This window comes from Lycorma delicatula, chromosome 9, assembly GCF_047948215.1.
Source record: "Lycorma delicatula isolate Av1 chromosome 9, ASM4794821v1, whole genome shotgun sequence".
In the NCBI taxonomy this organism is placed as follows: Eukaryota; Metazoa; Arthropoda; class Insecta; order Hemiptera; family Fulgoridae; genus Lycorma; species Lycorma delicatula.
This window is the reverse complement of record NC_134463.1, coordinates 3,622,858-3,648,607: the sequence shown is the minus strand read 5'-3', so window position 1 is coordinate 3,648,607 and position 25,750 is coordinate 3,622,858. Positions and strand designations below refer to the sequence as shown.

Sequence of the window (25,750 nt, the reverse complement as noted above, 5' to 3'; positions counted from 1 at the left end):
ACCCTTACAAGATCCCTAATTTTTATGAAGCACAGTTTGAGGTAATTTTCATTACACTCTTTCACTAGTCTGTAATTAAAAAGGTCTGAATTAAATGTATAAATATATTACATAATTTAAAATACACGGGTACTAATTCTTACAATATCAAATATTTAGTAAACTTTTTGAAGAATATAATTAGACATCTTGTAATTATTTATCGATAAATGCTCTTTTCAGGTAATGATAATTTCATTATTTCATACTAAAAAACAATCATTCGTTTTTTCAAGAAATTTAAGAAAAGATTAGTATTAAAAAACCCAAAAATTGTTTAAATTGCAAATTATAATTTGTTACAACAGACTGTTTATTCATATCTTATTGTATTTATAGCGTAATAAAAAAATTATTAATTTTTATTTACTATAAAAGTTTAGTTTTAAACTACTTTCAGTAACTAGCCCAATTTTTTTCGCAAAGATAAAAAATATTTAAATCGCATGAAAAATTTATTTAAAAAATTCCAGCACATAACTTAATTTCTGCTTGGAAAAAATATATGATATTTACCTAAATATTTATATAAAATAAAATGTAAAAGTATATATTTTTTTCTTTTAATGTACAAAAATGAAAACAGGATTAAATAACCATAAAATAAATTAGCTAGTAAGTTAAAAATAAACTTAGAGATAACAGAATAAAGACAAGATTTTTCCACATGAATTTTACAAATAAAAAGAAGTATGTTTAAGGTCTTGAGTATTAAGCCTATTTATATCTCTTGCATAAATAAAATAAGAAAAGAAGAAGAAAAAACATACAACATTTTAGGTGGGTATTAAGAGTTCAAATTGGCAGTTTGGTTAAATAGGCTTAGAGATAGGAAGGAAGGAGGAAGAGGCAGTTATAAAGATTGTAAAATAAAAAAGATTGGGGAGTTAGAAAATGGCGATGTTATAAGATAAAATAGTAAAGAAAAGAATAAAAGAACATAGCCTAGAAGATAACTGTGGAAAGGAACGAAGACTCCATTGAAAGAAGCGCTGAGAATATTAATTAAAGAACTCAACGTGTGTCGCATCGTATAAAGACACGGAAGAGAAGAAAGAGTGTGACTGGTAGAGAGAGAAAGAGTAAGGCGAAAGAGAAGAAAAGAAAAACCTGGATAGAAAGGGAGATAAAGAAGGTAGTCTTTTCATTTTGAGACAACAGTACACACTTCATTTCCATTAGTTTTTCTCTATTATTACTGTTGGTTGCAGCAAAATTAAGAAAAAAAAGAAGAATTTAAGAATATAAATTACTATAAAATTTGAATTAAAATTCTAGATAGTTACATTTTCCTTTTTTACAGAAGACAAACAGGTAGTGATTACACTTATGTAAAATTTTATTTTTCAACCAATTACACCTGTAAAATAGTGCAAAATAGTTAATCATATATATATATATATGTATATATAAAACGATCAGCGGTTTAACATTTCATTCAATCTTAATCAATTAAAAAATGGAAATAAATCCCATTTTATAAGGTTTAAAAGTAAAAAAATTATGGAGTCTAACGATCAGCTCAATGCAAAAATAAATAATACGTATTAATACTAAAATAGCTGAACCTAACGAATTAATTCGGCGAGATACACGTGAACAGTTATCTAAATTAAACGATAAATTTGACAATTTAGACTTAGGAATTAATGAGCGTATTATTTAATAGTTAAGGCATGTAGTGATGAGTTTATTACTAACATTTTGGAAATTAACACCAGCCATCGAAGTACTTAATATTAGATTAAAAAATCCGTCGCAGATATAAATTTATAAGTGCAAGAAACTAACGTGGAAATTAATAACGAAAGGACGTTAATTAATCGACGAATTGTGAAAAAAATTAAATTTTAAATACAAAAATTTAGTAATTGCAGACACCGATAAAGTTCAATTAGTAATTCCGAATTATCAGACAAATTTAAGTGATAGTGGGTGAAATAACAGAAATTAATAATCAATCGATTAACTTGCCAACGTTGATTTAACCGCAAGCAACGCAATCAGCTGTAATCGTCTGTTAAAGAATTCTCAAATAAATCTAATGTCTTGATTCCAGTAGGAGTTTATTAATTAACTAGATTTAGTTAATCTTTTTATTGTCATATTTCACGCACGACAGGATACAGGTTTCAGGCGTATTTAACTGAATTTACGTCGTACGTAGACTTTAGAAATCTCTTATTTGAACTATTTTTGAGATGGTACTCCCAATAAATTCTACTGTCAGAAATAACGCCAATAACACCACTTAAAAACAGCAGAAGCCTATGAGCAAATGCCGCTAATACTAAATACAAAAATTTATTCTTATAATGCTCACGAGAGGAACGTAATTTAATATGGTGTGTTATTAATAAATTGTCGTACGACATACAAATCAGTATGATTAGTATGCCTTCTGATAGATATTTAGACAGCAGTTACAGAGGTTTAACCGATCATCGATCAGAATAAACAAATATCACGCTCCAATACAAATAAATTCATCGCCAACTTGTCACCAAAATATAGCTGTAGTACTAATCATCACAAGAGTAATAATTTTAATAAACCAGTGGAAGTTATAATCGAAGTAATTATAACTGTAATAACGTACTTGAATGAAGACGAACTGCGTACATTTAAACCTAATTATAAGGGCAGTAATTCCGATAAACGAAGGGATGACCCCGGAAATTATAACCTCAGCCCAACGTTTAATCAATGCCAGATATTCACTGAAAAAGAAGTTATCGTGGTTGGTATTATTACAACACATCTGTTATCGCTAGCCTGGTTTTCGTAGGAGTAAAGATTTTCTTTATGAGTGATCATAAAAAAATTCTCTAGGAATAACAATATAGACATTAATTGAAAAAAAGTTTAGATTTCCTTGATCAGAGGTCGATATGTAGGTTTAATAATAGACTGATAACATTAGCATGCAATGACAGTGCTTTGAATTAGAATTTTGTTATTGTTTTGTGGATTACAATCAGAAAAGAAATTCTTTTGGCTTCAGAACACCTATAATTTTTTTTGTCTTCAGTCATTTGATTAGTTTGATGCAGCTCTCCAAGATTCCCTGATTAGTGCTAGTCGTTTCATTTCGGTATACCCCCTACATCCTAGATCCCTAACAATTTGTTCTACATACTCCAAACGTTGCCTGCCTGCACAATTTTTTCGTTCTACCTGTCCCTCCAATATTAAAGAGACTATTCCAGGATGCCTTATTATGTGGCCTATAAGTCTGTCTCTTCTTTTAGCTATATTTTTCCAAATGCTTCTTTCTTCATCTATTTGCCAGCAACACCTCTTCATTTGTCACTTTATCCACCCATCTGATTTTAACATTCTCCTATAGCACCACGTTTCAAAAGCTTCTAATCTTCTGTTCTCAGGTACACCGATCGTCCAAATTTCATATAAAGCTACACTCAAATATACTTTCAAAAATATTTTCCTGACGTTTAAATTAATTTTTGATGTAAATAAATTATATTTCTGACTGAAGGAACACCTATAAATCTTAACTTAAATATAACCCTAACACAATTTATAAGCTAGTTAATAAAATGCTATTTACCAAACAGCCCTTTGGCTGTTTAAAAATAAAATAAAAAGGCTAATTTACTGTACGTACTAATGTTAAAGTAGTGATTTTAAAAAAATAAATATTTTTTACTATATCGAGGGAAATGTAATATTTTTGTATATGTTTTTCTAATTCTTCTTCTTTACTGTTTTAAAAACAATTGGAAATTAGCCTCTATCCTCTCAAACACTAAAATTAAATTAAACAAGTTGAAAGAGCGGGCATTAAAAAAACAATAATTACACCTAGGATTTAGAACATACTAAAATATTGAAATTAGAATATAGAAGCATTTGGTTAGTTACAAATATAGAACACTTGAAAAATCGCGTAGTCAAACATAGTTTGAAAACTGATCACAAAATTAGTTCATAGAAACAGTAGCTTTAAAAAAACGTAATAAGTAGGAATTGACAGTTGAGAAAATTATTTTATCAAAAGCGATCCTTTTTTGAATTTGTAATTAATAAAAAAATTTTATGTAAATGTTTTCAATCATTAGAACATTAAAGGGTTATACCATGCTTAAAAATTTATACGTAGAATGGGCTGTACATTTGCTACATTTAAACGTTAAGCTACTTCTTAAAATAAATGTTTATTTATTCAATCTACATAAGAGATACGTATACTTATAAAGGGTTAAAATATAATAGTATATAAAACATTAATAGTGCATTACTTTACTCTTTATTTCTTTAAATTAATAATCCGCTTTTAAAATTCCTTATTGATTAGGATGAGAATAAAATATATTTAACATTAATATTATAACCTGTAAAATATTTAAAGATTACGAGTATATCCGTTGTATTAATGTTCAAAAATAAAATATTTAAAAAAATGGAAAATAAAATAAATCAATAAATTTGTGCAGTTAGCTTACTTTTATTATAAAAGTATATACTCTTCTATTTTGAAAATGTTAAATGATTGAACATTAAGTATATTATAAATTACCATCGATGTAATATATATAGTTTTAATTTACCCCTGATCACAAATGTGACCAGAATTTAGTAATAATGATATAAGTGTTTATTAGTTAAAAATAACTAACGAAATTCAGTAGCTGGTGTTGGATTTTATAAGGGATTTAAGTTCCTGTCTTTATATATAAAGACAGGAAAATCACAAGCAATAAGAGTGCTTCTAATATACGTAAAGGGCTGGATTATGAGCTCTTTCGTCCTATTCATAAATAAAGTTTTCAAAACGTAGTTCTTCATATTGAGCATGACTGTAGGATAGGCAATTTATGCAACAATAGTGATAATGTTTAGAGTTATTATTGAGAAATACAAACGAATCGAATAAGTAATATTTATACAGCATATTCACAAAGTCGCTGTGCAATATGCTTTAGAATTATGTGGTGCATTCTGTTGTTTCGGCGTTAGTTTGGTTGCCCTGTTGGTACGTTATAAGATCAAGATATCGGACTTGTTACGGCACATAAAACTGTAAGAAAATAACTGAAACTTTTTCTCTACAAAGTAATGGGTGTTAAAGAACTGAATCCTACAGATCATGCCCAACAGATTAAATTATTGTTAATGTTTAAACGTTTTATTGACCAAAATCCGTAGGTATCCTTGAAATTACGTTTTTTTTACAGAAGAAGCGTGGTTCCATCTGAGAGGATACATAAATTCAAAAAATACTGTGGTCAATAATTAACCTGAATTACACGAACAGTCTTTACATGTAGCGAAAATTGGAGTCTGGAGTCGGAGTGAGTAGAATGCGCATCAAGTGTCTAATATCTTTTTAAAATACGGTTAATAGTGATCGTTATTGTGCTGTTTTAAAAAAAAATCATCAGTCAGTTAGCAAATGGAAAACATTCACGGTTGGTTCCAACAAGATGACCACACAGCACACACGCTGCGGTCAATAACACACAGCTCAATGACTTTTTTATGAAACGAATCATTTCGAGGAGGCTGTAACCTGCAAGATCACCCGATCTGACTCCCCCAGATTATTTTTTATGGTTGGCAATAAAACAAGCAGTGAATTTCGACTGATCATGTATGAATGTGGAACGAAAAACCGCAAAACGGCATACGTACGAGACATTCCAGTAAATATTCTTAAATTAAAAATCCATTAAAAATATTTTGCAGAAGTTTTCTACCAAAAGAACATTATACAAGAAGAGGGCATTGTAATAATGCTCTCTTCTTATATTTTTTCATAGGAGGAGTTAAATATATTTCTGATTGGTTAATAGTTCAAGTTGCTTCTCTATCCTTCTTGAGACAAATTCGATCTTCATGTTTAAGAAGCGTGCATAAGTTAGTCAAAGGTGATTAAACTTACGATGGTGAGGCTGAATTACAACTTTTTTCTTTATTCCTCTATATTTATAAAGAGCTAGATATTTGCATTTTGTATCAAATACTTTCCAAACTCATGTGATCAATCTTAGTTAGAAGTATCAGTAGTTTAGATTTTTTAAAGTAACTTCACACATTCCTCAGGGATTCTTTACGTTCTTACATTCAATCAAAAACTGTTTTTTTTTGTTGTGTTTTTTAAATATATTCCGATTAATATATGAGATATTTTCTTCAATAAATTTATAATTTTCATAATAAAGATTGATTACAATTACAAGGTACATTTTTTTGTATTTTTATTGTTCTATCCTATATGTTTGTCATAAAATTACAAGACCCTATTCTCTAACATAGTCAACGTAAATTAATAATTATGATAAATAATTTATTTTAATAAAAATAAAGTATTTCTTTTAATAAACTATTTTTTTTTTAATAGTTTATTTTAGACAATGAAGAATATATCTGGAAAAAAGATCAGGGAAAATCAGGAAAGAATTTATTATAATAATTCAAATACAGAAAGATATATTAGTTGAAAAAAATCAGCTGCATTCCCATCAAATTAAATACATATTTATAATTATCATGTTAAATAAGTCCGGATTTACGAGATTCAGTTGTACAGTTAAGTAAAATAGAACTTAACAACTATCTCAGAAACTAATACTGAGTAACGTTGTTAATGTTCCTCGGTTTGTAACCGATATTTCATTGTCTACCTTATTAGTTAAAGTGAGACGTTATAATGCAAATTAATTAGCTAGACTCGACGAACATCCAAATCATTCGGACATAAATCTGTCTGACAACAGCGTAACGGTAGAAGATTGAAACGTCATGATGTAATGGATTTGTGCGACTGGAAATACACTTAAATTTTATTAATAGAATTTCCTAAAAATAAAGACTGTATTTGTTGTATGATATGTTTAATTAGTTATTATTATTATTGTTTTTTTAGGATCATAATATCGTTTGTTTACACATTAAAAAATAAAGATTTAATAGATTTTGTAAAATAAAGAATTATTTGTAGTTATTTTGAGGCGTTTATAAAAATGAAAAAAATAAAACTATACATTGAAAATTGAATTAATTTTATATCATTTTTTTTACGTTTTCCTTTTTTTAATTTATATAAAATGACTAGCGTCTAGATATATAAAGGCATATATATTTCTTTAATATAGAAGGAATTTATTATAAAAATAATAATATAAAATATAAGACTCAAATCATACAGATATCTACAAAGACATGTCAGTGGGGGTTTCATGTTCTCTTAGACAATTTGTTAGACGGGAGACGCGTACCGAACGGATAGAAATTAAAGATAACATGCAATAAATTGCACTACAACAATCGAGACTAAAAAACCAACATTATTTTCTCTCTTTTTTCAACATATTTTGAAAAGTGTTTTCTGTGTTTAAAATTAAAAAGTAAAAGAGATAAATTCATTATAGAATAAGAAATAAAAAAGAAACCATCTTTTCTAATTAAAAAGAAAATTTCATAAATGTCTGACATTTAAACAAATTTAATTAAATAAAGAAAGAGATATTACATTTATACAGTAATTAGTTCCTAGGGTTACGAGTAAAACTAGGGAATTTTGACAGCCCTCTATGATAAAAATTACAAGAGAGATTAATAAAAAAATACACAATAAAACTATTTTTGTGATTCTATTTGACAGTCATCTGTTATCTTTGAAATTTCTACAAAACTTTTCAGCCATCACAATTTGTTCTTAAAATAAGCATGTAAAGAGTATATTCTGATGTAAAACATTAAAGAATTTTTTCATAATAAATTTATCTCATTTCATGGATTAAATAAAAAACTTTCAAAGAAATAACGCAAAAAAAACAGAATTTTCTGCTTTTTCTTGAAGGAAAATTAGGTTTAATGATATATTCTTTATCATAGGCTAAAATTTTAATAACAACTCCAGTGGGAAATGATGACTATATACTCTACGAGATTGTTTGCACTAGATAATTTTTAAGCAGTAGTTATAAAAAAAAAAAAAAAAACAGAAGTTTTTCCATGGTTATTCAAATATTCTGTTAGGAAAAATACAAAATATAAACCTTTATTTCATTATAAATATTTCACTCAAATACTAAACTTCGGATTCTAGATTTATAAAATTGATTACAGTTAGGTGAAATGTGAAACATTCTAAAATTATATTAAATAAAACCACTCAATTTCATAACACTGAAATCGTCTTTATCAATATTTAACCGCTACATACTGAAGATATCGTCACTTACTTCATATATAAACGTTCTAACATTAATAAAAAAAATATTAATACCAGGAATTTTGACTCGACTGAATGAATTTTCATAGCATATAAAAAATGCCAAACCTAAAGTCGAATCCAGATTCTTTTATGTGGAAGAGTACAGATGCTGACACTTCTTCATGGAGATCGAAAAAGATTCTAGAATATACTTTTAATGGATAATAAGTTATAAAAACTAGAACAAAGTATATCCTGCATACAGACATTCAAACACAATTAAAATACTTCAAATGAAATTATTAGTAAAATTAAACATTTAAATTACATTTTTTACCGACATTTCGAAGAAAAGTACAGTATTACTTTTGGTCACATGGTCTAGAAGCAAGAGGGTTGAAAATGAATTTTCTTTAAGTTTTGAGATATGAGGAGTACAAAAAAATCAGTAATTTAAACGGGGTTACCTTATAGGTATATATAGGCCTAAGTATACAATTTGTCTCAAAAATCTCCAAAACTACTAGATCAATTTCATTTAAATTTAGATTTGCTGTAGAACGTGTCTGAAGTTTGGCATCTGAAAATTTGATGAAGATTGACCGAGTGGTTCTTGAGTTACGATCAATTTAATATCGAAAACATTTGAGCGGGGCAGGTTAGAAGTGCGGATCGATATGATGCTGCAAGTTGGAACGTAGACCGTTTCTGCGGCAACTATTGGCTTATCCGCGATATCTATTGTCAGCAATATTAAAACAAATTAAATTAACAAAAAGGCGGCCTTCTTCCACAAAACTGCTCAAGATTTTTTTAAATTAAAACATTTAAAAAATTAAAAATGTGTTTTTAATGAAGGTTTAAAACTCACTATAAATATGATATTGAAAAAAAAAATTAATTGAACCGTTGAAACTGTAAAGAATGTTTGTCCTTTAAGAGTGTTGTTGCATTTTCATTTCTGTAAATTGGAATTTTCACAAACTAAGAAAATTGTTACTATGATGATAACAGCATAATTACATAAAAAAATTCAAGCCAACAAATTAGAACAATGAAAATTTTGACAGAAAATAGATTTTAAGACTATACGAAATACTTTTATGAAAAGATCTTTTTTAAGAATTATCAACGTGTTTAATAATAATGACATTACAATTTGATAAGATAAAAATCCATAAAAAATAAGAGTTTCATAGCGTCTGACTATTTTTCGGTACGTAATACCGTACTTTTCATACAAACCTACCGTATTACGGTCGCACGATGGGATTGGGTGAAAAATAAATTTTCTTTACATTTTAAGATATGAGGAGTACGAAAATACCATTCCCGTAAAATGGGCTTTTCTTATATATGTTACCGTGAAAGACCGAAATTAGAGAATGTCAAAATTCTCCAGTGAATGTCAACATATGCCAAATATGTAGGTGAAAGACCGAAATATTTGTTTATATTATTATACATTCGTACCTTTGCCGGTGAATATATCGACAAATACAGATGAGCTCTGGTTGGGGGGTTGAAACAATAACTAAAGATTTAAAAAAATCACCCAATATCAATCTCTACGGTAAACAGATTACGAAAAACCCTCGTAAAAAAAGGAAGTTTAAGTTTAAGCCAAACGTAACCTACGCTCGCTTAGCTCGGTAATTAATGTTAAATATACAAATTATATATATTATTCTTTAACACTGAAGGCGATTTATCAAATTCTCCGCATTCAGTGTACACTGATTGTGAAAGTTGAATAAAAATATTTTTTTTTAAAAAATTGAACAAAGGGAAAGTCATCTGACCATTTATTTTTATCGTTATCGCTCATCCATGCAGTTAACATATTCTATACATCCTGGTTGGCCCTTTCAATTTATAAGATGCTGAAAATTTGATTAAATTTTTTAATAAATGAGGTGAATTTAATTAATCGCCTCCACTGTTGCTGAATAACATATATAATCGGAATATTTAACGTTAATTAGAAGTTAGCGAGTGAAGCAAGCGTAGGTTATATTTGGCTTAAATTTGTGTTTGTCGACATATACTGGTGAAAATCCGAATAAGCAAATATTTCGGTCTTTCACCGACGTATTTGGTATATGTCGATATTCAACGGAGAATATCGATATTTGACATTTGTTTTGTGTGTGTGTGTGTGTGTGTGTGTCTGTGTGTGGGTGTGTGTGTTTTGTGAGATGTACTTACGGTACATTATATACCGTATAATATCCCCACATTATTTTGGAGATATATTGGCTGTATATTTCCACATACAAAGTCAGTAACATGCGTTTATGAACTTTGATTAAATAGCTTATATTAAAGGAGAGATTATAATTTCTTTTTATATCAGATTATTTAGAGCGAATGATAATTTATGTTAATTGAGGTGTTATATTTGGAAAAATAGTCAGACACTATGAAACTTTTTATTTTTTATGGATTTTTATCTTATCAAATTGTAATGTTATTATTATTGAACACGTTGATTATTCTTAGTAAAGATCTTTTCATAAAAGTATTTCATATCGTTTTAAAATTTAATTTTTGTCAAAATTTTCATTGTTCTAACTTGTTCAATATACTAAAATTTTCTGCTATTTTACAATGATTTCAACAAGTCTCTATGACTGGTCAGTAATAAATAAATTCGATTAAAATTTTATTAACCTTAAACGGTATTTTTTTAAAAAGTTTAGAATATAAGGAATTAAGTTTATTGCGTTGTGTACTCGATTTTGCAGTCTTGTAATCGAGAGATACAGTTGCATTAATGGATTAAAAAATTTATTCAACTGGCGTAGTAGAAGAATTTATGTTTTCTATTATAAATATAAATCCTTCGGAAATAATTTTATGTACTAGTACATTGTTATTAAATTTCACAACATTTGCTAATTTTTATATAACTATTTTGTAGTTAATATTGTTTGGTAAAATAGTTTTGAGAAACTTTTGAAGGCAGCAAATAAAATTCAATTCAATTCAACAGCTAAGCACTAAGCATTTACATAAAAGATAATTACTTACAATGTTCATTTGCTGAGCTTGTATTTCTTTGTAAACTTCAACGATTTGCATCAAAGCGGAACCTGCAACAGATTACAATGAAAAAGAAAAATAAAATAAAGGAAAAATCTTAAAAGAAACATAAAAAAACTGCTGTACTATTAAATGAATGTATATATGAAAGTAAATATACAGCGTATGTAAATTTTTTGTACATCAAAATAATGATTAATTACACACCCAAAATAAATTGTTATTAATGTAATGTTTTCAGCTTAATTTAGTTATAAACTCTCAATTAACTCTGAAATAATTTTGGCCTGGTTAGAGTTTAGTCGGGAGATAATTAGTTTTCCGATTGTTTTCAACTACAAGTTGCTATTTACTGTCGAGTATCTAATTAACGGAAGCTTTCTCCTGGCATGTAAACCTGAGGTATAATTTACTATTTTAGTAAAGAATTGGTGCGTCACACACTCGCAGTTCTTCTGTAAGGAATATTTCCCTTAACCACAAGTAACTATCGCTACGGGATTTTTAAAGATATTTAAAATATATATTTTATTTCTTATTCCGATTATTTCTAATTCTTCTATGCTTTATATTTCCAGTTTTAAAATGATGTATTAATACCGCACTACTGTGTTTATATTTAAACAAAGAATATTTTTATTAAAGAAAGATTGCTGAAAAAAAATTATACATATCATATGATAATTATTTTTAATTTGTATCCTTTAAATTTTGTCAAATGAAAGAAATATAATTAACTAAAATTAAAATTCATTCCCAGCATATAAATCACAAAATATTGCCTCACGTGATCTGTAATGAAAACTCCTTTTAAATTACAAAAAAAAAAGAAAAAATTCTACGAAAATTATATATACAATTTTATTTAATTTAATTGTAATCGATTAAATTTTTATCCCATCGGTTGATCTAATGGTTAACTCGTCGTCGGAAATCAGTTGTTTAACAGCTATTTTTTCAAATTCGAAGATTCTGAGGTTCAAATTCTAGTAAAAGTTAGAGTTGATTTTTAACGATAATTAGACAAGGTTAGCGAGCGTAGGTTATGGTTGTTTAGATTATGTTCATTCAATTATTGAAGAATCGTACGTAAATCAACATATAGCTGGCAGCTAACCAAATGTAACCTTCTATTGCTTCTCTCGTTAACCTCGTCTAATTAACGTTAAATATACAAATTACATACAACATATTAATAACGGAGGTGTAATTTAAACCAAATACAATAATGTTAATTATTGTTATTTTACATTGATTTTTCTTTGGGCTAAGAAATTCCGAAATTGTACCAAAGTTGCTTTTAAATGGATCTGATTACGAGACAGTGGATACCGGTGTGCTTTGGTGGTTGGAGTTTAATTAACCACATATCTCAGGAATGGTCGGCCTAATGATAAACCTCATCTTCATCAGACTAAATACCATCTTCATCAGATTGGGCCGTGGAGGAGGGTTGCTTGTTGTTCACTACTTGAAGAGATTGCAACGTATATATTAGGAAAAAAGTAAATAAAACTTTTGTAATAAAACATTAAAATATTTATAATAATAAATAATTAAATATTATCTATACCAATATAAAATGTTTATATTAAATAAAACATTGATGCATATATATATGTGTGTGTGTGTGTCTGCACGTGTGCACTACCACATATTAAAGACAGCATATAGATAGACCACATAGGTGAAAGTAGGATAAACCTGAATTCATACTTTCAGGAATCCTGAAAGTAGGATAATCCATGGTTTAAATTATCAAGGTAGCCACTAAAATGTATGAAGGACTTATTGGTTGGAAAATAATCTATTAAGCTAACAAAAATTAAAGTAGTTAATTAAATTTAAATTTAAATTTTGAATACAAAATTAAAAAACTAGTTTAGAAATCAGATTATTGCAACTAGTTTTTTTTAAATTTTTTCAAAATTATAAAAAATATAAAATAATAAGAGTTCTGATCGTAAAAATTTCAATTTTCATCTTATTAATCACTAAATTCATCTGTAAAATCCCAAATACATTCTATTCATAAATATGTCTGATTTATTAGAGTGTGTAAGCAGGGCCGGATTGGATCCAAAAATCCCTTTAGAGCGGGCAATAAAAGGAAGTGACTTTTATCGGATTTAGAGGGTCAGAGTAAAAAGTAAGATTTACAGCTCTTAGTATCAGATTCAAAATCTTTACTGAAAGTCGAATTTCATCTAGCGTTGTTTTCTTTTTTTTCTTAAAATAAAACGGGAAGTTCAAAATTACATAAAATTTAAGAAATACAAATTAAAGAATTTTTTCATCAAGAATTAACAATTCATTTTTAATTGAAACATTTAAGTATATTCACAATCTCTGTACACTTGACGTGTAAAATCAATAAAATCTGAAAACCAATTAACAAAGTTATTACAAAACAAACTGGCATATTTATTTTAGTAATATGATTATATTTTGAATGTACGTGATCAAATATTGTGTATGGAAATTACTGTAATATATATTATAATAATTAAGTATACTATTTATATTATTATATAATATTCAAAGAAAACTTTATTTTAACATTTTTTATTGAAAAATAACTATATTCAGTTTACTTCAAGTAGAATTAATGAATTTCAGAAAGAAATTATGATGTTAAAGAAAAACATGAAATCTATAATTTCAATAAAACCATTAAAATCCAGTATACTACAATAAATAAATAAACAAACATAGGTAAACCCAAATACTGTAGTATATTCATATATATATATATATATATAAATAATAAAAAACTTAGTAGCTATGAACAATAACGCCACCTATTATCAAGAATGAGTAGAAGACCTTTCAGAATGTTTCGAAAGAAATCTTTTATTTTTGCTGTAGAATAAAACTTTCAATCAGTTTTTCCTGACGAAATCATATGTAAATAATACGTTAAAATATTACATGAGAGGGGCTATCCAATGATGGCCTCCACAAAAATGAATCGTAAAAGATTACAATAACAGAAATCGTTAATGATAATAAATTTCAAATAGATATAGTAGCAACAAAAATCCAATAAACACTTATTATATCAAAAGCACTATTACCAATGGGTTCTATAACTCGTCCAGTTTACGAACCAAATGTGTACAACATATTCACTTCGTAGGGGATATCTATATCAAATAGAAGATAAACATAGGTAGATAAATAAACGAATGAAAACAGAATTAAACAATAATAAACAAACAGCAAAGACAATAGTAAACAAAAATTGTTAAAAAAAAATAACAAGAAAAAATCATGAAAATAGATTATCTTAAATGAATATCACTAAGATCCAGCATATGAACCATTTTCAATCAGTTAACGTCATCACCATTGTCTAACAGATTCAGAACAAGGGGATTTACAAGTTCATTTAACCTAATCACGTATTTAGAACTGAAACGGATAATCTCATCTCGAACATAGGGATCTCCAGGTATTCATGTATTTTGATGAACCATGGCGGTCGGGTCACTTTCCTCCATGTCTTGTTCTGTGACCTTTGGATCACTTTAAGGTTGCTGTCATTAGTCGTCCCCAGAGCTGAATCCCATTTTGGTTTCAAGAAGGTCTTATATAGAAGGACCTTGTAAGAGAGAGAAAATTGAGAGCCCTTACACAATAGCCAATACAGACGCTTGAATTTCTGGTAGTTCTGTTTTTTCTTCTCCACTTTATACTTCGATCGCGGTGTAAGCCAAGGTATCCTCTTTGGTAAATTTACCACCTCGGTAATTTCTGTTTTTTCATAACTTTTGCAACGAATAATATTTACGAAAAATCGAAAAAAAATAATAATAAAGTGTCCGGCTCCCGAGAAAGGAACGTGGAACAGGAATACTCGATATTAATAATCTATGCTACGGCCAGAACGAAAACTTAAGGGATTACTTCCATAGCAGGCAACACCCCTTCTATCAAGCCACCGTAGCGGCAGACCAAAACTCTACGCCATTAAACCTAGCCAACAGGACTAACAACGTAGAGCACAAGAAAGAGAGCGATGCAGATAAAATCCTAGATTGGGGAAGAAAAGAGCTGCATGGGAGATATAGACACCGTCTAGAGCAGGAAGGAATCGACAAAGCAGTTTCAAATAATTGGCTTGTGCAAGGAAAGTTATATTCTGAGATGGAGGAGTTTATATGTAGCATACAGGATCAAGTAGTAGCAACGAGAAATTTTAAGAGATTTATTTTTAAAAAAAATATCAACAACGAATGTAGGTTATGTATGCAACACAATGAAACAATAGACCATATAATCACTGGCAGTCCGATTCTAGCTCCGACAGAGTACACCAGGAGGCACAACAACGTAGCAAAGATTGTACACATAGAACTCTGCGATAGATTAGAGTTTCAAAAAGGGCTCAACTATACTTATGGCCAGCCTCCTTTTTGGAGAACAACAACGCAAAAATTTTCTGGAACCAGGGAATTTTAACAACAAAATCCATCAACTGCAATAAGCCAGATATAGTATTAATTGATAAAATGGAAAAAGTAACTTACCTAATTAGACGTAGCCACCCCATCAAGTAACAAGATCAACACTAAACACAATGAGAAGCTGCAGAAATATATAGATCTTGCTTTTGAAATTAAAGTAATGTGGAATCAAAAAGAAGTTTATATAATACCGATAATTATATCTGCGGAGGGAATAATACATCTACTTTGCACAACAGTCTTACAAAACTGAAGATCCAGTGGAAGACCCACGCGCTAATGCAAAGGAGCGTGATAATTGACACCTGCCATGTTACCCGGAAGGCACTTACTCAATAATAGCAAGCCTTTTCTCGTTGGTGTAAATTACTCCGAGTTTAAGGAATGTCACCGGCAAAAGTAAAAGCTGTAAAAGTGTGGGAAAATAATAATAAATTAAAAAAAATATTAATAAAACAATGAGATTTTTTAACACGGTTACAAATAATTAAAATATAAATTTTTGATACTAGAATTTCAGCAACACTAAATAAACTATTATGCTTTTAGGGATAATGATTAGTCTTTTAACCGGTTTAATATTATTCCCCATTCCTCTTATTGTGCTAATCTTTAAACTTTAATATATTTGTTACAACCTACATCCTCAATCATTTGTTTCATATATTTCAGTATTTATTTCCTCTAGGGTTTTACAGTCTACTATATCCTTTCATTACCATTATCAGTGCATAGTGGTAATTCACCATTTAAGTGAACCTCGTTGTCTATCCGGATTTCGTTAATTAAGACTGATTAGTTAAGCCATTGACCAGCAATTCATAGTAATTCATTCATCGCCCACCGACAAAGTTCATCTCTTTACAAGATTCTGCCACAAATTTCACTTTCTTACTCGTCTTTAAACCTATTCAATTCGAATTTTAGAGAACTAATCAATTTTCATTATCTTATTATAATCACATTTCAAAGGGTTTCATTTCTGTTTTTCCTATCATCCACGTTTCACTATATAAAGTTCTACACTTCAGTTACGTATTTCCAGGAATTTCTTTCTAATTCTTAGATCCATGTTTATTTAATACAAGTAGGGTCTTTATTACATAAAACATTTTCTTGCTTGTTCCAGTCTGCTTTTAACAACTCCTTTAGTTCATTTATCCTTTTTAATTATTTTACCTAAATATCAAACTTCTTTCATTTTTCACGTACTATATTCCTGAAATTTAATATTGATATTTCTTTCTCCTATTATCTTTCATTACCTTTGTATTATCTTCTTTATTTTCAAAAACAATATCTTCAGTTCGTTATTGAATTTAATATGTATGTGCGTGAACACTTTTTGTTTCGGATTTTGATTTTGACTTCGGATTTGGATTAAAGGATTACAAAATACACGAATGCCTGCGATCGGCTTTCGAGTTCACCTCAAAATTGCCGCCAAAATTATAATTTTGTAATAACCATTATGCAATAACGGTGTAAGCTATCAATTTAGTTCAAATGCTCTAAAGTAAGATTTACTACAACGCGTAAAATATAAAACTATAAATTTTTTAAATCAAATGTAAGACCCCGAAATGGCGGACAAATTTACTTTTTTATACCTGGAAAGAACTGCCATAAAACCGCTAGCCAATTCATAAGATAAATAAATATTATTAACTTAGCATATGTAACGTAAGTAGAACTTCGAGAATAACCTTTTTAGAAACGAATGAATAATAACAATAATGTTCGTTCGAAAAAATCTTAGGAGACATTCCATTGATAACTGTTTTTTTTATTAATTCAACAAAACTACTGATGAATAATAATAAATATATGCAGAAGAATTTATAAATTATATTAAAATAAATAAATTTTATTTCAGATAAATAGGACTTTAAATTTTATGTGCATGATTTATATAATATTAAAATGTAATATAATATTGGGCTATAACAGTTATTAAACTATCTATATATATAAATGTATATATATATATATATATATATATATATATATATATATAAAATAAAAATTGACAAAGTAATAATAAAAAAAGTTCCAAATTTAATGCTATATTAAAGAATATTATACTTGTGAAAAGTAGATCCATTTAATTCTTACATATATATATTATAAAAACGTCAGTATTTCTCGATGTGAAACAACGTATAAACATTTTTATGTTTTAGAGACACCCTTCCAGGTCTTCTAACTTAAGAGAAGAGGGGTAGGAATAATCCCTATATATTGTTCCTTTAGCTGAGTTCCCTACAATTTATGAGATATCTTGCGTCTCGTTAGCAAATGGTCTGGAAGTTACGATCCTTTAGAAACAACAGATTTCAAATGAGAGCACTTGGGACATCGAGAGATTGGTAAGAACAGCAGTTGTCTTTCGTAATATTTCAAATATTTCAATAACGAAATTCAGATAGTTATTACATACAAACTAGAAAAGATGTATTTATCATTACGTATTCATTATGAAATGTTCGAACCAGTATATCAGTATACTAAAATAAAAAAATCGGTTCTTTTTTAGATATTGATCTTTACTTATAAAATAAAAAAAAATGTATTAACATTTTTTTTTGGAATGTGTAAATATTTTAGAAAAATTGAACTTTTTTCGCTAAAATAAAGTAGTTGTAAATGACATATATGTCAAATTAAAAGAATATTTATTTATTTATTGTCATTAGTTAATATAATAAATGTTATAATTAATAAATTAAGTTTCTTATTGGTCTCGTAAAGAATAAAAATTATTTTACTTTTATTTTTTAAACAGATAAATGTATCACAGATTACAGTGCCACAAATACAAAATAAACTAAGAAATGCCGAGTAAAACTGAGCGAGAAAGACACGAGTAATACTTTTCGAAGTGATAGATATATCACTGACTGAAACATTTTGTTGATGTGAATATATTACATCAACCGTAACACACTGATTCCGCAACCACAACAACATTTTTTATCCTATTACACGTCAACAACTCAAGACAATATTTTGTTCTTACTGCTAAGTGAAATATATATTTTAACTCATGGTTCAAAGTATTTCTTCATTTTTTAACCATTCAGCGTTTAAAGTTATGTGGATGAAGCAATTTTCATAAATGATAAAACGAATTATGTTATGTTATGTTATCAGTTACTCAAAATTAATCTTAGTTTGAGAAAAATATTGTAAATTTTACAGTTGATATATTTCCAATACTTGGATTGCTCTGTCTTCTGCTTATATGAATCTGAGATAGATGGTTAAACACAAAATCATATCTTTAGTCAGGTAATAATGAAGATCCTTGATTCAGGCTAATTAAATTTCTTACTAGTCTAAGAGTGTTGTAAAATATTATTATTCGTTAATAATGTTGAGTTACGATGGTAACATGGCTATTCAGGAATTTAGTTTAACGAGAGGGTTGGCTTTTTGTGGCAAATAAAGAATGGAAATTCTATATACTGGTCTAGAACCTCTCTCAAGATTAAATTTGTCAACTTGTCAGAAGTTGTAAAACAAAAAAAAGAGATTTAAAAAAATTAACGAAAGTTTGGAAAAACCCAATACATAACAAATATTTATAGGTTTCTGATTTAGGAATTTAGTACTACCATTGTAATTTTTTACAAGAACTGAAAATTATTAAAAAAGTTATTAGTTTTTTAACTAGAGATGATTTTGCAGGACTTCTATTAAATTATAGACCCTTTTTGTAGATTTTTGCCAAAGAATCTTTTTAAATAGGCTTTAACAGAAAAAATCTGACAACACAGTTTGTAGGACTTTCCAGGAATGCGGATTTAAGTTGTAATTTCACAACTTACATACAATAAATTTCGCTTGTATGTTGACTGTTGTATTCGCGAGGCTTAACGCACCAGGGACCAAATCAACCGGGCGATCGAGTACGAGACCCAGCCAAACCGATTTACTTTTTTACGCTTTAAATATTATTCATTTATTTAATTCTACCGCTCACCTGTGACATCACAACATAGCAGAAGACTACAAAAACATTTTTTGGGGTGGGGGTGCGATTTTTCAAAACTTAAAAAAAAATATTGTTACTTTTAATTGTAAACAAATGTGCCTAACAAAAAATGTGACCTTAATAAGACGAAATCTCGAGGTACTGAAAGTGACCTTGCTCTAGAGCATCACCCCCCTGTTGACCTTTTAAGTGGAAAGTTTAATGGCATCAATGCCTCATATATAAAAGTAATGTGACCACGTTTTCTCTAAATCAGTTCAATAGTTTTGGAGATATAAGGTAATTTAGAGGCCCACACCGAACACACGTTTATACAAACATTAACATCAGGAAAATTTCCATCCGGTTTTTTTGTTTTTTTTGGCTTTCTAAGGTGTCAAAACGTCAAGATCCGGTGAATACCGCATATGCCGAAATCTGACCGATTGCAATATTTTCCCTTCTAGAGCTATAGGCTTTCTAAACGTGAAAGTAAGAAAATTGAACTTTGAATTCCTCTTCTTCCAGATATAGGATCTGAGTTCAGATTGAATTTGGTTAAAAATCAGAAATTCGAGTAATAGAAGATGAATAAAATGCCTTTGTAGTTCAGGTAATTGGGCAGAGACTTACTCTGTTTCACTTAAATATATATATATATATATATATATATGTATAGGTGGCTGTAAATCAAAAATAAAATACCCTTATTTATTTCTATTGATAGAGATTGGAGAGAATGCTCGTGTAAGTAATGTGCACTTTAATTTCAATTACTTTTGTATCAATTAATTATTTACCAATTTCAACATATGCTGGGATTTGTAAATAAATACATTATTGTATTCACATAAAAAGCGTTTTGTAAATACGAACTACATGAATAAAAAAACATTTGTACAACAACATTAGTTAATAATACACGTATAAAGATCCATTATCTTTCGTTTACATATTGCGGGTAAGCTTTTTAGTTATTAACTGTTCACTGTTTCAGTTAATAAATAACTCTAGTTTGTGATGCTAATCAAATATAATAGTTAGGAATTGTCTTTGGAATGGTAACAAACTAACAGCTTATACTAAACAAACAGCACATCTAAAATGAGAATTAGCAGTGTTTTAATAACAAGCATTCCCCATCGGTTTGTTTCAATTTGGAATCAATCGTTTTCCTTTCTTCTTTTTTTTTATTTTTTTCCTTTATTAACTATAACATTGCAATAAATTTTTATGTTTTGGTGGGATATAATCAGTAATTTAATTTTTTACGTCTCTCTTTCTGATAATTTCATTAAAGATTTATTACTGCTAGTATTATTTAGTTAAAACAGGTATAATTTTGTTAGTTTAAATCAAAAAGCATAAAGAAGACTTAATAGAATTAAAAAAAAAAAATTGTATTTATCAAGCCTCAAAGATAAATCAAGATACATCAATAAATAAACAGAGGGTTTTATGTAAATTGACATGAATTTAACAAGTAAACCATTACGTTTAAATATAAAATTTTTCGCGCACGTAAAGTAAATATCTTGAATAGAAAGTGGCGTAGGTGAATTTTATCAAAATTCTCTTCAACAGAGATTGACTGATGCATTCGGTTGGTATGCGCATATAGTCTGCTATGCTTGGAATCCACTTAAAATCACTTCAACCCTTTAAATTCAGTTGAAGTCTTACAACAGTACAATAATAAAAACTCTCAACAATTTTAATAGGATTTCATTTTAATATAGGCTTATTTTATATATATATATATAGTGCCTTCTATATTGAAAAAAATTATTATAATAAAATAACATCAAATACATGTCTTTGAAAATATTTATTTAACTTCCAAATACATTCAATTTCGTATTATTAAACTTTTGTTTTAACAGGATTTATGTAAAAATCCAGAATGAAAGAAAGAAAAAAAACTTTTAAACAACACAAATTTATTCCTTTTAAAGCATATTGAAAAATTTTTTCCAGTGAATTCTTTTATTTTATATAATTTTTATCAATTGTTTTTTAAATAAAATTAGATTCTATTATTTAAGAAAAAATGAAGTATTTTATATAATAATTTTATGTAACATTTAAAATCAAATATAAAATTATTTTTTAACGAACATTATTGACAAAAACCCAATACAAAAAAAAAAATAACTATATAAGAATAAGTAATTTTAAATCAGTAATACGAGTATGTCAAATCAAGGAGGATAAAATATTCATTTTTTGTATTGCGATAAAATAATTTAAAAAAAATAAAAATAAAAACCGACTTCAAAAAATATTAGTACTAAAACTTTACAAGTAATTTTACTTGTAACGTTAAGTATTTACAACATTAACGGGGAAAAAAAGAAAAAAAGTATTTATAACAAATTATTTTTGAATTCGGTACCAGCCAACAAAAGTTAAAGAGAAAAAACCTATGATCTATATAATACAAATCCTAGTTTAAACAATGCATGTGGGAATACTGTTTACACCCATTTTACACGTGGGAATCCCGTTTAGCCATCTAGCGGTAGATTGAGGTACTAACTTTTCGTAACTTTTTTTTAAATTTGTGTTGGCTGGTACCGACTTCAAAAATAGTAATTTATTGTAAATACTTTTACTTTAGTTAATAAATAAAAATGTAATTACTTGTAACATTTTAGTAACATATAATTACTTGTAACATTTATTATTTTTTAAGTTGGTTTTTATTTTATTTCAAAATTTTTATTGAAATCTAGTACCTATAATTAATATATATATATATATATATATATATATATATATATATATATATATTTAACGTCTTATCAGTCGTTGACGGAATATTCTGACGTGGCCGGTATGCATGATAGGGCATTTGTCGGGAATATTCAGACGTCAACTTTTTGTCCGGTTTTAATTCGTTCTCTGTCATAATATTCCGCCGTTTTACGAATTTTTTAGTAGTACTCTGCAATGGTAAATAACGCTAGTCATTTTAATACAGTGTAAAGTGATGGATTTTCGTGTGTATTTGATCGTAATCAGCTTACCCCTGCTGTATAATTACTAATAGTTATTTAGTTTTGAAAAAATAGTTATTTGTTGTAAATACTTTTACTTAATAAATAAAAATACAATTATTTGTAACTTTTTAGTACTATTATTTGTTGAAGTCAGTCTTTTTTATAAATTATTTTATAAAACCTCCTCCTTTTGTACTGTCCGAGCGGTCAGCGACTAAGGGTGTTCAGCCGTTCGGTTCTTTTGGTATTTTTCCTAAGATTATTATCGGATTTGATTAAAATTTATATGGGATCATTCCAAAAGTATACTCTTAATTAAAAAAAAAAAAAATATTGAAGTCGGTTTAATAATGTGGAAGATATTGCAAAAATAATTGTTGAATTGATCGTCATCAGTTCGACAATTTCTTTTTTTGAATTCGGTTAAAAAGGGAAAGATTTCTATAAAGATAATTAGAAAAAAACTGAATTTAAAATTGGTAAAAATTTAAGTTACCTAAAACTGTTCAAAATAAGGTTTCATAATAAATATGATGAAAATGTTTGATTTAAAAAAAGGGTTTTTTGTAAGAAAAATAATTAAACTAGATTTAACCACATAATATTTACTAATATTTGACGAAAAAAATTGTTCTTTAGTAGTTAGGAATATTCATGAAGTTTGGAAAATAGATAATAGAAATTAAACTAAAACAAGTAAATAAGATGAGGGATAAAATTAATAAAAAAGAAGATTAAGATAATAAATATATGGAAGGAAAGTAATAAAAAAATTTATAATTAAAAAAAAGGAGAGACTAAGAAGACGAAGTAAAAACGTGGAGAATGAAATGAGAAAACGAAGAAGTGAATGAAGATAAAGAAGAAAAGAAAAAAGGAAAATGAAATAAGTAAAGAAAATATGTAAGAAAAGGAAAAATTGCGGGGATAAATAAAAATAGAATTACCATTAAAACAGAAAATGTCAATTTATCCAATTTATTAGAGGTAATAAAATATAAACAGACTAACTATGCAATATAAATTAGAAAATATAATTGCGTTAATTACTAACAAGAAATGTACTAGATGTTATTAAGTACGTGTAAGTATTGTGATTATTTTATTGTTGATTTATCAGGATTAAAAAAAAAGTGAAACAATGTTGCTAAACTTTCACGGAATTTTATACCTTTAGCAAATTGTCAAAGCGATACTCAAGAATACTTAGCGTACCATGCAAGACTTATTAGAAAGGTAAGGAAAAGTGGTTTTCCATTGCCGTTTTCACTGAGCTAAACATCAGCATGTGAACCTACTTAAGTGGAAAAGGTATTCAACCTATACGTGATACTTTCCCTCTGTTTATCATAGCGACCAACTGTATATAGTAAAGTTCATTTCTCTCAAAGAAAGCAACAGTGACTAGTCCCATTTGTATTTTAAATGCTTTACATTTGATATAGCTATAGAAAAGACCGGAAGAGATGTAAAGAAACAAATTTATGCGTGTATCTTTTGGAACCAAGGGAGCTTAGAAGATTGAGAAATATTAAAACCATATGGAACGTTTTTTGATCGACAGATTGCTTTTCTTTATTAAAAAATCTGATGTGGACATCAATGACTTCCTTGTACGCCTATTAAATTACATATAAACATTTTTAGTACATAAAATTTTATCTCATTAATACTTCTGATATTTTTTCATATATATATTTTTTTATTATTATTGAATTATTATTAATCGTAAATTTTTTTCAGTCAAAGGTTAATAAATCAATATTTAGATTAAAAATAGAAAAGTTAAAAAAAGGAGATGTCTGATTCGAACCGATGTGCCTTTTCCTTGTAAGATCCAAATATTTCATTAATTAAAATTTTCTGTGGCTATAACTCTGGAACCAATAAAAATAAGTACCACTCATGATATATCGTTAGAAGCTCTCAATGAAGGCTGATTACTGCAGTTTTGGGGATTTTGGGTTTTTTTGGACCCTATTTGCCCAGTCGAATGCATCAAAAGGGGAGGTGCTTGATGTTACACCAGTACGAAATTCAAAATTTCAACATCCTACGGCTAATCGTTTTTGAGTTATGCGAGATACATATGTACGTATGTTCGTATAGACGTTACGCTGAAACTAGTAAAAACGGATTCAGGGATGGTCAAGTTAGATATTTCCGTTGAAATCTGAAAACCGGAATGTTTCGCGATCACAATACTTCCTTTACTTCTTACAAGGAAGTAAAAAAAAGAATTACACGTCCCCTTTTTTTCATAGAAAAGAAAGAAAGTATTATTTATTGCTAATAAATACATATTTTTTTATAAAAAATTAAATTGAATGACAACTACATCAGTAACCGCTAATAAATGCTAACTACGTTTAGTTAATTTTGTTGTTAACTGCAGTGAGCTATAGAAACTGTTTTATTAAATTTGAATAAGTTGTTATTTTACCTTACTTAATAATCATCAGTTTCCAGGATATATTACTTGTAATGTTTCATGTGTTATGGAAACATTAATTTGTAAACAGATGCAGTTTACCGCCTTAACGGGGATGAATAAATATTATTTATATCTAAACAACACATCTATTAATGATTTCTTTATATTAAAAAAACAAACAAAAACCAAATACAAACACACATACAATAAGCGAGTGCTCCTTACTTATTTTTATCGGAATATTAAAATTCACAAGTTTAAGTCTGCAGCAAACTAATACACAGTTCTCTTTTGACACAACGTTTAATTTTGAAATTTTCTTTGATTTATATACATATAACATCTAATTTTAATAAATATATTACTAAAAATTCTGTAAATATTACTTTTTTTCTATAAAAAATCATTGTTAAAATGAACATATTACATGATTTTGTTTTAAAGAAATAAATATTACGATGTACTGATGTAGAATTTAAAAAATATTTTTCTAAATCAGTCTTCTAATATCAGTGAACAAATTTAAAAGCCGTAAATAATGATAATTGTTATATCTTTCTTTTACAATTAGTAACGAAAATGTAATAATGAACTAAATTTTAT

General features: G+C 27.8%; 1 protein-coding gene across 1 annotated transcript in view; it reads right to left on the bottom strand.

The window, feature by feature from the left end:
* IRSp53 (Insulin receptor substrate 53 kDa) overlaps positions 1-25,750 on the bottom strand; it is a 1,008,929-nt gene that overhangs the window by 122,705 nt on the left and 860,474 nt on the right. The window contains exon 5 of the mRNA XM_075375577.1: positions 11,255-11,316. Within this exon, the coding sequence (XP_075231692.1) occupies positions 11,255-11,316 (62 nt within the window). The remainder of the gene's footprint in view (positions 1-11,254; positions 11,317-25,750) is intronic.